Consider the following 15,280-nt stretch of genomic DNA (forward strand, 5'->3'; position numbering starts at 1 on the left):
TATGTCACGGCACTTGGGACTTTCATGCAGGGAAAGAGAGCAAGATTATTATTGATTCTTCTTGACCTCCTACACGAAATCAAAGGTATCACCACCTTTATCCCTCAACATGGCTCCCACACGTTTAGTCCCCACAATCCTCTCCAACCTCAATCCATCCCACTTTGAGAAGATACTCCTGACACCAGCCTCCGACGTCTCCAACTTCCCCTCCGCAACCATCGTCCCCAAAAAGCCCTTGGCGATTTCAGTATAGAATATAGGGTTCTCGGGCAATGCATAAAACACCACTCTTCTCACCCCCTTGAGCCTCAATCTGTGGAAATGATGAGCGCGCCCTGTGTAAAGGAGAACAGAATGGCGACCACTGAGGAAATGACTGCGTGCGCGGCGTTGATCAGGCACGGGTGTGTACTCGCTGATGGCCCCAAAGGAAATGTGTTGTGTTTCGTTCGAGTTTGCAAAGTAGTTTCTTACGCGCACGAAGTCGAGGTATGAGGGAATGAAGAGAAGGATACCGGGTCCGCCATCTGAAGGTTTTGGTACACGCAGCAAAGAGGGCAAAACGGCCGTGTTGAAGTATTTGAAGCGTGCGTCGGGGTCAGTAGGGGGTGAGGATGAGTCGTAGCGGGAGAAGGTCTGTTTCATGCCTTCGAGGTCCATGTCGCCGATGACGCCCGGGTAGAAAGGTGCAAGTTTTGCCTTTCCGGCTATGTTAAGCATGTGGGCATTGTAAAGACGGTTGAGCTCGGGGGCAATGTATGCTGAGAAGATGATGGTTTGGCGCAGGTGCTTGGCTTGGCCATCGAGGTAGTAGTTTCGTACGCGGCTGAAGTCGCAGCCGTGTGCATCTTTGGGTTGCAGGTTGAGGTGTTGGAAGACAAAGTCTACGTGGTCCCAGTTCTGCATTAGCATGGCGTCTGCTTGGTCGACGATGCAGATCTCGATCGAGGAGAGGTAGTCGCTGTCCGCTTTCTTGGGATCGGTGTGCTCGATGATGCGGCGAAGACCGAGAGGCGAGGCAAGGATGATATCTGAAGCGTAGAACTGCGAGAAGAATTTCATAGTTTTGCGAGTGAACTTGATGCCCAGACGGAAGTCGTTGTCATCATTGCCCTCGAAGAGTTCTAGGAAGTCAGCAGGATGTGAGTCTCCTTCACCACCAAACTTCAACTCGTCCAGTACGAAACCGTCCTCGAAACGCTTCTTGTTCTCCTGCTGTTCGGGCTCACATAGAGCGATCAAAGCCTCGACGTATTTCGCGGCGGCACTGCGAGTCTCAAGCAAGACAAGGACCTTGGGACGGGTGAAGCCTTGGTCGCGTAGTTCGAGGTCGGCATCTCCTTCTGCTGCAGCCAAACGAGAGTTGTTCTTCAGTACGCGATCGCGGCCCTTGTAGACATGATTTAGAGCATGTAGAGCAGCCATATGCCTAAGCTCAGAGGCATTCTCGACTGTCCTAGCACCACAGAGCACATCCTGGTAGGTGTAGATCGAGGAAGCGAGTTCCCGTCCCAGCTCGCTGAAAGTACCGATGTGTTTCGTTGCTGGCTCTAGAATGCGTTGCTTGAGATTGAGCTGCGAGACCGACTTGAGAGATTTCCGTGCCGAGGCAGGGGCCGATTCAGGAAGAGAAAGGGTTAGACTGGTCGCACTATCTTCTTTTATAGCCTTGAGCTTTGCCGAGCGCCACTGGTTGTCGGTGACTGATTTGATGTGTTGAGCGAGACCATTGGCTTCAGGATTCGCAAAGTGTTGGTCGAATGGATCCGTTGGGTCTTCATCCTCGTCGTCGGCGACCTCGTCTTGGTCGATTTCGGCATCGCTGTCTCTGTCTTCCTGTGCTTGGTCTTCGTCTTGGGCCCCATCTTCGATCTCTGACGCATCTGAAGCAGCATCTGAGCCGTCAATCTCTTCCTCGTCACTCTCGTCTTCCTTGGGTGTTTCCTCGATCTTTCTACGCTTGCGACGAGGCTCGTCTGATTCTTGTTGGAAAGATTGGAGAAGGGCGTTGTATGCGCGAACCTTCGAGGCAGGTGCGTCCTCGTCGTCGCTTCCTACAGATTGTACATCCAGGTCGAGCATGGACTCGTCTTCGGCATCGCTCTCGTCTTCGCTCAGCAAGGGTTGGTTTTCCGGTTCGTCGATTCTGCTCGAATGGAACTCGTCTCTTCCTCCTCGGTTTCCCCCTCTTCCACCTCTCCCTCCCCGTCCTCCTCTTCCTCCCCGACCACCGCCTCGACTGTTGCCTCGATTAAACGATCCTCGTGCTCCTCCGCGACCAAAACTGCTTCCGCCTCGACTGCCAAAACTGCCACCTCTACTTCCTCCTCTTGCACCGCCTCGCGGACCGCCTCGTGAGCCTCCTCCTCTTCCTCTGAAAGGAGCCATCGTGTGTTGTGGTGTATTGTCTTGGGCAAAAAAGTCAAGATCAAAAAAGTTGCAGCACTTTAGTCTTAAGTCCGAGGGCCGTCTTCCTTGAATAGAGAGGACGTGCGGCGAAACGTCGGGCTGCGTCGCCGAAACTGAACTTTTCACAACGACAGGGTGATTGAAGTAGACGACGGCAAGCTCACCTCGCCCACGCAACCATGGCCCAAGACTCGTTCCTCCATCTCGCCCGCCCTCTGGGCCCCGTTCAAATCGGCACCCAGCCCTCGACCGCTCCTCTGAACGTCAGCGTCCAGCCCCAGGCCATTTTCGCAATCCTCGACCACTCGCTCCGCAGACCCCAGGACCAGGAGCGCGTTATCGGCACTCTTCTCGGTGTCCGCTCTGAAGATGGAACCGAAGTCGAGATCCGCAACTGCTACGCTGTTCCCCACACCGAGACACAGGAGCAGGTCGAGGTCGACATGGACTACCAGAAGCAGATGCTGCAGCTGCACCTCCGCGCAAACCCCAAGGAGGTCCTTCTCGGCTGGTATGCCACCTCTTCCGACCTGAACACTTTCTCCGCCCTCATCCAGAACTTCTACGGCCAGCAAGGCGATGGCACCTGGCCCCACCCTGCCATTCACTTGACTGTTTCCACCGTGCCCGGAAAGGACATTGAGGCCAAGACCTACATCTCTGCCCCCGTCGGTGTCACCGCTGAGCGCGCTGCCGACAGCTGCCTGTTCATTCCCGTTCCCCACGAGATCAAGTACGGCGAGGCTGACCGCAGCGGTCTCGAGCTGATTTCGGGCGCAAAGGACAGAGAGGACCGTTCGCAGATGCTGCAGACCGACATTGAGTCGCTGGAGCGCGCCATCGAGCAGGTTCTCGAGATGATTGAGCGTGTCTCCAACTACGTGAGCAACGTTCTGGATGAGGAGGCCGAGCCCAGCTCTGCTCTGGGTCAGTTCCTGATGAACACTCTTTCTCTGGCTCCCAAGGTCGACGCCGAGGATATCGAGCGTGACTTGTATGTTTTGTCCTTGTCCGTATATCGTCTGTCGTCTGCTAACCATCTCCCTACAGCAACAACCACATTCAAGACGTTCTCCTTGTCTCATACCTCGCCAACACTATCCGCACCCAAATCGACCTGTCAAACCGTCTCGCAACTGCCGCCCTCACCATGGGCACCGAGACCAACACTACCCAAGAGTCCGGCCAGAAGGGCAACCAGAACCAAAAACGCGGCAACAACAACAACCAGGACCGCCGTCAACAGAACCGCCCCGCCACCGAGGCCTAAGCCTTCATACCCACGACGTCTTAGTTCTTATTACCACAAAACCGCACACCCTTTCATGTTTACTTTAAACTCTTTCTTGTTCGATACCAGCGCAAAAAGGGGTCTCTCTCAATCTGTTCAAAACTGGAGTTGAGTTGTTATGATGATGGCTGTCTTTTACGTCTTACTGGAAATCAGAGTCACGGCAGTGATGGTGAGGGTTAGCGGCATCGAGACCGGCATTGCATTCCGTAGAGGCGAAGGCTAGAAGAAATGATCCAATCCAAAAAAGTAAAAACTTCATATCTGTTGGTCTCTGACTCGATTTCATTACACGGAAATGTTCGTAATACTGGAAGTTTGAACATCCAGATATCCCCGGATGATGGTAACAATATCTTTCCACTCACGCATGGCGCCTCCTCCCGTGTCACCACACGCCAGTTCTTTCTCGACAGGCCTGATGAGTCTGATCCAGCCTCCGACATCAATACCCCATTCTTGCTCCAACACAGCAGCTTGCTTGTGCGTAACCGGATGTGCCCACATAGCAGTGTTCATAGCAGGAGCAACCAACAAGGGCTTCTTCCCTGTCGATGTGCGCAGAGACGATGGCAGATTCGGCCGTCGAGCATCCAGCATAGCAGTCGTGTCCCAAGCACGCACCACAGACATGACCAAACTATCAGCCATACCAGCAACCATCTTAGCCAATGAATTAGCAGAAAGCGGAGCCATGATCATTATATCGGCCCAGCGCCGCAACTCAATGTGTAGGATATCTGCACCACGAGTCCAAGGCTGAGACCACTCATCTTCATCCGTGTATACAGCCTCGAGATTTGGTATCTTGAGAAGTGAGGATACTGAAGGTTGCTCGGCAGATTGGCCTTGCAGGAATTGGCTGGCTGAGGATGACAGGATTAAGCGCATAGAAATGTCATGGTGCGAGAGGGCTTCGATGATTAGAGGGATTTTGATGGTTGCGACTGAGCCTGTGCATGCTAGCAGTACGTGTGGACGGCCGTCATTCTGATGCTCGGATGCACGTAGTGTTTGTGTTTGGGACATGTTGATGATGCCTGGAGAGATACATTTGAAAGTTGACGGCTGCTGATCGGAAAGTGTTTCGCGAGTCATTCGGACGTGTTGCTTTGAAATGGGTCAGCGTCATTGGCGGAGAAGCGGCATACACGTCAAAGCATCGCGAAGAAGTTGATCTTGTTGATTATTCACATCAAACCACCAGAAACAATGGCAGCCAGATCAGCAGCATCAGCGGTATGGCGCATGCTCGTAGACTTCATTCGCATACTCACACGCAACCTCATAGGTCTTCCGCACCGCTTTCCGCCCTCGCCACAACCCTCTTCTCTCGTCACGATTTGCTTCACTGCAGACACGCCTGCTGTCGCAAGAGACTAGACAAGCCATCGACAAGGCTGTCGAGTCGGCACCCGTTGTTCTGTTCATGAAGGGCACCCCCGAGATGCCTCAGTGCGGTTTCTCAAGAGCAAGCATTCAGATCCTCGGCCTGCAGGGCGTCAACCCAGCCAAGTTCACTGCCTTCAACGTCCTTGAGGATGAGGAGCTCAGAGCAGGTTGGTCTATACACGTTATACAGACTCTAGGTATACGCTGACATGTTGGGGATTGCAGGAATCAAGGAATACTCGGAGTGGCCTACCATCCCGCAGTTGTACGTCGACAAGGAGTTCGTCGGTGGCACAGATATCCTCATGTCGATGCACCAGGATGGCTCGCTGGCCAAGCTGCTCGAGGAGAAGGACGTTCTGGTTCCTGCAGAGTAGGGGTATGAGTCAATGTAAATAAGGTCAACCTCTTCGATGGTTTGTATCATCACTTTTGTACACTAATTGCCAATTGCTCTCTGCACTGATTTTCCTGTCTATCTTGTCGCGGGCGACTCGTTGTAGTTTGAGAAAGGAAAGTGCGACTTTCACATGTGACTTCTGTCTCACTCGCGTCCAGCCAACAGTAACCTCCATCTCGCTATTCATCAGCACCACTGAACTCTTACGATCATGACCGTACCTACCGGCCATCGCGGCCACAATTTCTCTACTGCGCAGAAGAAAGAAGCCCACTTCCCAGAAACAAACAAGGACAAGAAGGAAAAGAAATATGTAACGACCAACACCATCTTCAAGTCCAGATCTGATCGAGGCCACAAGCGCGACAAAGCATCACCCAAGAGCAAGAAGAGTGGTCTAGGCAAGAAGCATCATCGCCGCGAGCCTTCTTCATCACCTCCACCTAGGAGAATCACTCTCGCCGACGAGTCAAATGGTATGGCAAGCGTAGTTCCGTCCTCACAGCTACTTACTAATCCGTTTTCAGAGGTGCTCAACAAATACAGAAGTCATGTAGCCGATCAATCAGAGCAGATGATTGCTCGTGCCTACAAAGACCTTGTCCAGCAACTCGATCAGACCACTCTCGGACCCGATGCGTTGAGCACACGAATTGCCTACGCTATCAGGGCATCCCAAGATGCCTTCACACCATTCGCCAGTACACTCGTTAGCGTCGTTTACAAGGACGATGCTGGAAACATTACCAGCGAAGGAGAAGTCCCCATTGGCAGCACCTTCCGACGCTTCCAGAGAAAACTTGAGAAGACGAAAGATGGTCTTGAAGATCTTTGGGAGAAATGGGAGGAAGTTCGTCGAGAGATCGCAGAACTCGGTGCCCAAATCCTTCATGACCCAAAGTTCCCAGCTCAGTTTGGTCTCGAGGTTATGAGCGGTCACTTGAGCCCGTCGTCTCATACCAACCCCGAGGTTGAGAATGTGCGCAGGCTGATCAAGAGTGAAAACGAGAAGGCGCACAAGGAGGTTGATCAGGAAGCCAAGGAAGACATCAACAAGCACAAGGAATATCAGAAGATGTGGAGTTCGTGGTTGCAGGATGAGCTCAACTGAGCCTTACTCTATGCTACATCACGGCAATATGTCCGTCTGAGTTCCACGATCATGTTGTTTCGCTGTCATCAATTAGCTCCATCTCATGACCGGCGCTGCCAGTCGCTCTGCATATTTAGTTCAACGATACATTTTCTTTAAGTAGCTCCACTATCAAAGTTTTTCATTCTGCCCCTCCTTCAATCTCGACTCCTTGAATTCGGCCTTCAAGAAACTCTTTGGCCATGTCTTCAAACGGCATCCACTCGACTCCATCGTGTTTATTGATGTAGTCAATGATGCTAGCGAAGTCAGCAGTCTACTTGAATCATTCAGAGAGGGGGCGTACCGCTCATGCATCTTGATGACATGTGGCTTCCCACTGACTTGTGGATGAATCGACATCGGGAAGATGAAGCTATCGTACTCTTCATATGCAAAATCAAATTGCTCGAGCCATAGTTTCTCTAGCTCGTGTGTACTCACAAATCCATGCTTTTGTGCAACTCTATCAGCGAACAACCACAGGCAACCCAAAGCAATGCAAGCTTACCGTGCCAGCCCTTCCCGGCTGAGGCTGCAAAGGTGGCCAATCGTCCACATGCCAATTCGCCGGTATCTCCACCACTTTACTCGGTCTCAGCTTTGTCATTGGCTTCATCCATGTCTCCGCTTCCTTCTTCATATTAGTTTCTACCCATGAATGACTTGCATCAGGCGCAAAGTATGGTTGCAAATCGTGATGCATGAAGCTGTGATCGTAGATGATGTTGTGTTGTTCGAGGAGAGGGACCAGCTCTTTGCTGGTGTCCCAGGCAGGTGCTGTGTAGCCTCTTGGTGGGGTTCCGGTAAAGGAGGTGAGGACGTCGATGGATCTTTTGAGGACGGCAGTTTGTTGGGTGAGGGAGAGTTTGGAGATGTGTTCGTGGGTGTAGCCATGGAGACCGCTTGTTCGATTCAGTCTAAAAATCTCCTGGAGGCTGGTCTACTTGTTTGCTTGCGGACGTACATTTCATGCCCGGCATCTTTGACTTTGGTCATTTGTTTTGGGAACGATTCGATCGTGTGAGCTGGTGTGCTTCAAAAGTGGCACAAATCAGCTAAATTCTGCCCTACCGGGTAGCAGTAGATGGCATGTCAACTGACAAAAAGGTAGCTTTAATGTTGTGCTTGTCGAACAACTTGAGTAACCTGTCGATTCCTACTGTAGCTCCGAAGATGCCTCTAGAGACATTGGTGCCATTTTGTGGACTGCCGTCTTGAGTGTTGATCCTGTTTGGTTATAAGCTCTGCTGGAACTAGAAGGATAGCATGAGGTGGTCATACCAGCCCGACACAGCGTCCACGTCGACTGTTCTATGTTACTCGGGCAGACTTTCTGGTTAAGTCGGGGCATTATACTTACCACCATAGCCTACTAGCACTCGTTTCTTGCCCATGATTTCTTTGAGGTATTGGGTGTGTGGCTAAGATGTGCTGCTTAGAACGATAGAGGGGAATGCAAGGCCATCTGCCCGTAGAAGTAGAAGATCACATCTTTTCGATGAACAACCAAGTCATCACTGTAGTTGTGCAATGAGGGGTCGGGAAGATGCAGATGCCTATCAAGGATCACAGAATCCCGATTAGGAAGTCGGCCAACAACCCCACCCTTGTTCTCGGGCCATATCCTTGCCCGAGACCCTGTGCTCACTTTCATCAAAAGACATAGATGCTCTATCCTTTATACTTGAGACGACAAAACAGCTCATACAAAACACAAATCGAAGATCAAAATGCTTGAAATCACTTGCAAAGGCTCGCCCTACGAGGTTAGTGGCCCCCCACATCTACACCTCTCACATCAGATAACTAATCGTTATGGCCAAAACAGATAGGACACCAACACGGTTCCCAAGCAACCCACCAAATCCAAGGCAGCATAACCTTCTATAGCAACCTCTTCGACCAAAACGCGAAGCTCTCTTGGTCCCAGGTGCAATCCACCGCTCTTGAATTCGAGGACACGATACGACAACACTGGCCAGACTACCTTGAAGAGATGAGGGGGATAGCAGAGGGAGCTGGAAAAACACTTGCCGATATCATTGCCTTGAATGTTCGCACCGAAATCAACTTTGGTTTATTTTCTGATGGGTGTACTGCGTTGTCCTGGTTACACAAAGATGCCAGTATACTGGCTCAGAACTGGGACGTGAGTACCACCACCACCACCACCACCACTCTGACTTTTGAAAAAAGAACAAAAGCTGATCAGAAGGGAATTCACAGTGGATGACAGAGCAAAAACAAAATTTGCTTCTCATGACTATCCACCAGCAAAACAAACCCACCATCAAAATGGTCACAGAAGCAGGCTTGATAGGCAAAATCGGCTTCAACTCTGCAGGCGTAGGCGTCTGTCTCAACGCCATAAAAGCAAAAGGAATGGACAAGACACGTATGCCATGCCATCTAGGCCTGCGTGCGGTGCTCGAAAGCAATTCTTGCAAAGAAGCTGTTGCAGAGCTGCAAAAATATGGTATAGCATCTTCATGCCACATGCTGATTGCAGACTCTCAAGGTAGTGTGGGTTTGGAATGGAGTTATAAAGATCTACAGGTCTTGGAGATGAATGAGAGGCAGCAAGTGTTTCATTCCAACCATTACTTGGTGGAGCATCCGGGTGTGGTGGATACGGTTTGGTTGGAGGACAGCAGGTTTAGGATCAAACGTATACAGGAGATTTGTGATGGAGTAGGTGATGCGCCGACGACCAAAAAGACACAAGGGCTGTTCAAGGATGAGAAGAATTATCCGTATGCTATCTGTCGGGCGGAGGAAGAGGGCAATCATTCGGGTACGTTGTTCAATATCGTGATGGATTTGAAGGCGAAGAAAGCTTCGGTGATACTGGGTAGACCGATGACACCGGAGGGGGTATATGAGTTGGGCTTTTAGTTCATTTTGAGATGAGGTCAGTTGAAGAGAAGGAGCAATTAGTACCATTCGTCAGTCGTTGAAGCAAATATTACCATGCCAAAAGTATCAAAGCAAGACCTTGGAGGCAACACCAAGCAACCACGCTGCATCTTTCCAAGCACCTTCTTCGACATCACCCTGCCGATCAGCTTCACCGACGGCTTGTCTAGGCCGAGGAGGTGATGGCGGTCGCACAGGCGTACGCACCACTCTCTCACGTGTAGTCGGCGTCTCATCCTCAGCCTCGACATCCGTAGCCTCCCTGTCCTCGGCAACATCAAACAGAGTCCACCCAATCAGCCTATCAACCAACGAACCAAAGCCAAACGAAGCTTCCCTAGCCAACCTCGCGACCTCCTGTTCCGGATCTTCACTGTCTGAATAATCTCGCGGGTCTACAAAGTCGGGTCTGACAGATGTATCGGGCTCCATGACAGCATTTCCAAAGTAGTCGGATGGATCGCGGTGGAGTAGTTTTGGCGAGTCCAAGTCGACTTTGCTGTTGCGACGGCTGGTCCGGGTACTGGCGGCGCGGCTGCCGAATCGGCTGCCCCATCTGCTGGTCGCACGCGGTGTCTCTGGACTGAACTCGTCGTCGGCGAAGTGGAGACGTTGTAGAGAGACGGCGCTTTTGCTGGCCAGAGCATCTTCTTCATCGTCTGAGGATTGTAGCAGTTGGAGTGATGTTGATGACTGGCGCGAGGTCAGCCATGACTGTCCCTTTGACTCTCGTAGCATGGATGTCGTGGTTAAGCCTGCGCGAGTGAACCAGTCGTCGTCGTGTTGCTTGTCGTACGGCTTGACTGCAAGAGAACCAGAATGGGGATGAAGTAGAGGCGTGCGTAGTTTTGGCAGACCAGCGCGAGTAGGTCGCTGGTTCAGAGCAGCCTCACTCTTCGCCTTTGGCATAACATGGTCCCCGGCATCCGGACGCAAGCCACTGCGCGGCAGACCTTGTGCTGTGACTTGTACTGGAGCATACTCGGCATCGTGGATGGAAAGTTTGCGACTCAGGCCAGCTCCGCCCAGTTGTCGGCGACTCGAGCTGCGACCAAGGATACTCGGCGTTGTAGGTGCAGACTTGCCTTCGATATAGGATGTGTGCGGCCATGCGGACATGTCTCGTCGCCCGTCCACAGGACTGATGTCTCGTGAGAGAGGGGCGAGTCTAAGGTTGGCGAGGTTGGTGTGCGACCGACGTGAGGTGCGTATGCGATTGCCCGCTTGCGACTGTGATGACCCTCGTGTCAGAAGACATGATCAGCAACCGTCCAATCATGACATACCTACCTCCATGGTGCGCTGGTCTAGTTGCTACTGTATTACTTGCTTGCACCTGTCGCTCAGGTTTGGTTCCAAGGTCACAAGTTTGAGCACCCTGAATTCGAGTCTCCACGATTCCCCGCATCACATGCCAGATCCGGGGATACCGAAGGATGCCAATCATTTTGAGCAATTCATATCATTTATGCTACGTGCTAATCGTCTCAAAAGATCACAGCCTGATGTTTGCGCCGATACCCGCTCCTTCGTACCATATCCTCTCCTCCCATTTGCCCAGCCGCACTCCGACCGTTGCTTTCGCCGCCATCTTGAGCGTTCCGCCCAGCGCTCCTTTAACCTCGTCGTATCCAACCGACCCAAAGTCCACTGGTAGACGAGGTGACGTTGAGGATCCTGGAGGCACAGCAAACGGCAAGTCATAGACGATATGTCCGACTGCATTCTCATGGTGGAATGCCGTCGCGTTGATGTATGTGACGTAGATTGTCGACGTCTTCAATGGCGAGAGCAACACAAAGTTTGCTGTTCTTGTGATGAGATGCATCTGACATTCAGGTTAGCCAGGTTCATTGCGCGTTGCCAATCTTAGAACCAACCGTAGCATCTTGGATGAAATGCTTGTCATCCTTGCCATCACCACCTCTCAAGTTCGGCGTCGGAAGGTCGACTCCAAATTTGGACAGTGCACGACCAAGAGAAGGCTGAGCTGGTATAGTGCCCTCATGAGTGCGCAGACTCAATGTCGTGTTGAAGCCTGGGATGCGTTAGATGGTATACTACATTCAGCCTGTTTCACATACCAGAAATGTATTGAGATAGAAACTCAACGCCAACTCGGTGACCTTCTTCACCACCCATGGTTCGAGGATCCCAGATGGCTGTGACTAGAATGTTGGTGTTGACTCCTGGTACGACTGTGACGTCTTTGGCTGTGGCATGTCCAAGCAACGTGCCGTTGGTCAGGATGTTAATATCGACAAAGGGAACCGTTGCGCTGTATTCGGTGGGATTGGTGAAATTGACCATTGCGGTGAGAGTCAATGAGGTCTTGCTAGTGTCCAGTATCTGTAGATTGCCGATTCTTGGTGTGAAAGAACCAATACCGCCTCGTTTGATGGCTGCAAGGGCCGCATATTAGCTACATGATTCTCTTGACTGCCACGAACGATGCAGGAAGCGATCACGAACGTTTGACAGGCACTTTGCCTTCGGCAGGAATCTTCCTGACAGCCAATTGACCGAGCGCCGTCTCCATCTCAACATCAACCTCGGCTTTGATGCCTAACTCGACTCCCTTGCCGCCAAAGAGCAGCGCATTCAACACATCGGTAAAGACATCATCGTCCGTGACAGTCAGAGGAGCCTTCTCAATTGCCGATTGTACGGCTAGGAGTGGTCCTTCGTCCTCGGCAGAAGCGATTCGAGTCGAGTTTGCTTTCTGCCACTTGCTCAAATCCAGGTAGCCAAGTTTAGCTCCATGGTAAAACACATCCGCATTCGCCCTGACACGACCAACACTTATGTTGAAGTTCATCTCCTCTGGAAGAGCGACTAGCGCCTTGATTACAGCAGATATTCTGGGCTGTGCATCAGGGCTGTTGGGTTCAGCAAATGGGTCGGGCAGTCCAAAGTGTACGTCGGCCATTGTAAAGTTCCTGATGAGATGTCCGAAGGTGTGTCCGGGGAACGGAATTGGTACTGTCACGTCTGATATGAGGTCTGTGATCCATCGAGGTGTGTCCAAGGAGGGAGAGTCCGAGCCTCTTACGTACACGGTGGTGTCATTACCATGGATATATCCACCAAGCAAGACGTCAAGAGGAGATTCATGAGAGCCAGGACATGCTTGAGTGAAAGCCTGAGGCAACCTTCTTACAAAACCAGACACGCTGACGTTGAGGTTTTCCTTTGGTCTGACGGATAGGCTAGGTGTTGTGGCGTCGGCCAGTTGAATGAGAGGTTGCGAAGGGCGGCAGTTGTCAACGAGGATAGCGAAGCCTAGCGGAGGAATGGTGAAATCCAACGGATAGTCGTTGCCGAGTTCGACAGCAACATCAGCTACCATAGCACGCTGAAGGTCGGGTAATTCTACTTCACGGAAGTTGAGCTTGTGGATCTTGTACTCTGGCAGAGAGGGGATTTTGTCGTTTCCAAAGGCCATAGCACGAGAGACGGTTTGTCTGCCTAGATTGACAAGGCCCGATTTGACAGGGACTGAAGCCTCAGCCGACACGCGCAACTCCTGTAGCTTTCCATCGATGAAGTCTTTAGCGAGACGTCTTATGGCATCGGTGTTGCCAGGGGACAACTCGGTCAGGAAGTCGATATGGGTAGTGTGGCCATTGCGGATGTCGGCTACGATTGAAGGTATCTCAGCGGTTCCCAGAAGGGCATCCTTGTAATCTGGCAGAGTGACCTGGACGGAGGATTGGCCGGTCTCGACCTTTCTGGCGATCCAGGTGCCAAAGCGACCAAAGCGCCGGACAGACTTGTCCTTGACATTCTCGGCGCGCATGGAGAAGTCACCTTGTATCCTGGCAGTAACGCCTGTGGTAGTGAAAGATTGTATAGATAAGCTTGTAGGCTCAAATGTGGCGGCTTCGATTGCGTACTCTTGCACTTTGGATGGAGCCAGGAATCCCAAGACCATGATGAGCACGGCAACAATGCAAAGGAGCAGTAGAGCTAATAGACTGGGCCATCTCGTTGTACTCTTGGATTGGGGTTGGAACAGGTTCAGCAGACGGGCAACGGCAGGCGAGCGCGACTCGGACGTCGACTGGTCTGCATGTTCGACCCCGTCTTGCGCTTCGACATTATGGTTGTTGTTTGCAGGCAGCAGTGGAGTGGTTTCGTCGTTGGCATTGCGGGGCGCAGAATGGACTGAATGGGCCGATTGCGGCCGTGAAGAGGGTTGGGAGTTTGTGTCTGGCATGGCTGAGTAGCAGTGGTGGAGATGGGAGATTGATTGTTGTTGGAGTCAGCGGTATGCGCCGGGGTACAAGACGAGCTAACTAGATGCACATTGCCAGCGCGGGCGTAAGACAAAAGACAGAGCGTGTGGGCGAGAGGCGGATGGAGCGGAGAGAGTCAGTCAAGACGCAAGACAGACTGGTGGAGTCGTCACCCGAAACGTCAAAGCGGACGGGCGAGCCGAGGCGCCGATCCGCCGGCCAAGTCGTTCCCCAGAGTGCAGTCCAAGCTTCACGGCCTTATCGATAGCTATCCGCTGTACTTCTTCTCGGCCGTCGTCGGCGATGACTCCAACCCTCTCCAAAATTGTTATCGCAAATAACAATGCCTGTTCTACGAGCTGCCCACAGGGCCTGCCGCCTGCACAAGCCTCTAGCATCTTCTGTCCGCGGATATGCCACTTCTCCAGCTCAACCCACGACCTCACCCTTTGCTCCCCGCCATCTTATGTCCATATCAGACCTGACCTCAGCCGAACTCAGCACCCTCGTCCGCAATGCAGCTTCACACAAGAATGCTATCAAATCCGGCCAGGGAATCCCTGCATCACTCCAAGGCTCTCTGTTCGGGAAATGTGTTGCATTGACCTTCAGCAAGCGTTCCACTCGCACTCGTGTGTCCACCGAAGGCGCTGTTGCACTCATGGGCGGTCATCCCATGTTTTTGGGCAAGGAGGACATCCAACTCGGCGTGAATGAGTCTCTGTACGACACTTCTGTCGTCATCTCATCCATGGTTTCGTGCATTGTTGCTCGTGTCAATGGTCACGATGACGTTGCCAACTTGGCTAAGCACTCATCTGTTCCTGTCATCAACGCTCTGAGCGACTTGTACCACCCTTTACAAACCATTGCCGATTTTCTGACCATTCACGAAGCCTTCCCTTCGACTCAGACGGCGAGTGTCAAAGGATTGGGCCTCGAGGGATTGAAGATCGCATGGGTTGGCGACGCAAACAACGTCCTCTATGATCTGGCTATTGGTGCCATGAAACTGGGTGTCGACATCTCTGTTGCTACTCCCAAGGGCTACGAAATCCCTGCTTCCATGCGTCAGATCATCCAAGATGCTGCAAAGACCTCGCCCAGGGCTGGTACGCTCACAGAAACAACCGTTCCCGAAGAGGCTGTCAAGAACGCAGACATCCTCGTGACCGACACATGGATTTCCATGGGCCAAGAAGGAGAGAAGGTTGCTCGTCTGAAGGCGTTTGAAGGCTTCCAGATCACACCAGAGCTGGCCAAGCGAGGTGGTGCTAAGGAGGGCTGGCAATTCATGCACTGCCTACCTCGTCACCCTGAGGAAGTGAGCGATGAAGTCTTCTACAGCCCCAAGAGTCTGGTCTTCCAGGAAGCAGAAAATCGTCTGTGGGCCGCCATCTGTAAGTTGCAACATCTCGAGATCCTGAAACTATCGCTGACCCACGAATAGCCGCATTAGAAAGCTTTGTTGTGAACAAGGGCAAAATCGTGTAAGA

At 52.0% G+C, this 15,280-nt stretch overlaps 10 protein-coding genes across 10 annotated transcripts; 5 read left to right on the plus strand and 5 right to left on the minus strand.

Moving 5' to 3' along the window:
* Positions 1-69: 69 nt before the first annotated feature.
* On the minus strand, positions 70-2,085 carry M436DRAFT_72742 (DUF1253-domain-containing protein; the record flags this gene model as incomplete). Its single annotated transcript, XM_013572254.1, has 1 exon — positions 70-2,085. The coding sequence occupies one exon, from the start codon at positions 2,083-2,085 to the stop codon at positions 70-72; it is 2,016 nt and encodes a 671-aa protein (XP_013427708.1).
* A 506-nt stretch (positions 2,086-2,591) lies between these two features.
* Positions 2,592-3,682, plus strand: M436DRAFT_45922 (eukaryotic translation initiation factor 3 subunit F; the record flags this gene model as incomplete). The annotated part of the gene is made up of 2 exons (XM_013571944.1): positions 2,592-3,406; positions 3,463-3,682. The coding sequence occupies 2 exons, from the start codon at positions 2,592-2,594 to the stop codon at positions 3,680-3,682; spliced, it is 1,035 nt and encodes a 344-aa protein (XP_013427398.1).
* Positions 3,683-3,991: 309 nt separating this feature from the next.
* Positions 3,992-4,732, minus strand: M436DRAFT_63734 (phosphopantothenoylcysteine decarboxylase; the record flags this gene model as incomplete). Its single annotated transcript, XM_013572191.1, has 1 exon — positions 3,992-4,732. One exon carries the CDS (start codon positions 4,730-4,732, stop codon positions 3,992-3,994), a length of 741 nt encoding a protein of 246 aa, XP_013427645.1.
* A 183-nt stretch (positions 4,733-4,915) lies between these two features.
* Positions 4,916-5,472, plus strand: M436DRAFT_81823 (monothiol glutaredoxin-5; the record flags this gene model as incomplete). Its single annotated transcript, XM_013572329.1, has 3 exons — positions 4,916-4,942; positions 4,995-5,262; positions 5,321-5,472. The coding sequence occupies 3 exons, from the start codon at positions 4,916-4,918 to the stop codon at positions 5,470-5,472; spliced, it is 447 nt and encodes a 148-aa protein (XP_013427783.1).
* Positions 5,473-5,706: 234 nt separating this feature from the next.
* M436DRAFT_72746 (uncharacterized protein) lies at positions 5,707-6,606 on the plus strand (the record flags this gene model as incomplete). Its single annotated transcript, XM_013572255.1, has 2 exons — positions 5,707-5,971; positions 6,023-6,606. 2 exons carry the CDS (start codon positions 5,707-5,709, stop codon positions 6,604-6,606), a joined length of 849 nt encoding a protein of 282 aa, XP_013427709.1.
* Positions 6,607-6,769: 163 nt separating this feature from the next.
* M436DRAFT_46287 (glucose 1-dehydrogenase) lies at positions 6,770-8,024 on the minus strand (the record flags this gene model as incomplete). Its single annotated transcript, XM_013572025.1, has 7 exons — positions 6,770-6,887; positions 6,935-7,080; positions 7,139-7,532; positions 7,595-7,663; positions 7,732-7,857; positions 7,912-7,936; positions 7,991-8,024. 7 exons carry the CDS (start codon positions 8,022-8,024, stop codon positions 6,770-6,772), a joined length of 912 nt encoding a protein of 303 aa, XP_013427479.1.
* A 336-nt stretch (positions 8,025-8,360) lies between these two features.
* Positions 8,361-9,525, plus strand: M436DRAFT_72748 (AAT-domain-containing protein; the record flags this gene model as incomplete). Its single annotated transcript, XM_013572256.1, has 3 exons — positions 8,361-8,396; positions 8,459-8,779; positions 8,857-9,525. The coding sequence occupies 3 exons, from the start codon at positions 8,361-8,363 to the stop codon at positions 9,523-9,525; spliced, it is 1,026 nt and encodes a 341-aa protein (XP_013427710.1).
* An 87-nt stretch (positions 9,526-9,612) lies between these two features.
* On the minus strand, positions 9,613-10,842 carry M436DRAFT_63738 (uncharacterized protein; the record flags this gene model as incomplete). The annotated part of the gene is made up of 2 exons (XM_013572192.1): positions 9,613-10,776; positions 10,837-10,842. 2 exons carry the CDS (start codon positions 10,840-10,842, stop codon positions 9,613-9,615), a joined length of 1,170 nt encoding a protein of 389 aa, XP_013427646.1.
* Positions 10,843-11,041: 199 nt separating this feature from the next.
* M436DRAFT_63739 (uncharacterized protein) lies at positions 11,042-13,480 on the minus strand (the record flags this gene model as incomplete). The annotated part of the gene is made up of 4 exons (XM_013572193.1): positions 11,042-11,374; positions 11,427-11,584; positions 11,631-11,948; positions 12,019-13,480. The coding sequence occupies 4 exons, from the start codon at positions 13,478-13,480 to the stop codon at positions 11,042-11,044; spliced, it is 2,271 nt and encodes a 756-aa protein (XP_013427647.1).
* A 647-nt stretch (positions 13,481-14,127) lies between these two features.
* On the plus strand, positions 14,128-15,278 carry M436DRAFT_46806 (ornithine carbamoyltransferase; the record flags this gene model as incomplete). The annotated part of the gene is made up of 2 exons (XM_013572122.1): positions 14,128-15,184; positions 15,235-15,278. 2 exons carry the CDS (start codon positions 14,128-14,130, stop codon positions 15,276-15,278), a joined length of 1,101 nt encoding a protein of 366 aa, XP_013427576.1.
* Between the last annotated feature and the right edge of the window lie 2 nt (positions 15,279-15,280).

Source organism: Aureobasidium namibiae, assembly GCF_000721765.1.
Source record: "Aureobasidium namibiae CBS 147.97 unplaced genomic scaffold scaffold_8, whole genome shotgun sequence".
In the NCBI taxonomy this organism is placed as follows: domain Eukaryota; kingdom Fungi; phylum Ascomycota; class Dothideomycetes; order Dothideales; family Saccotheciaceae; genus Aureobasidium; species Aureobasidium namibiae.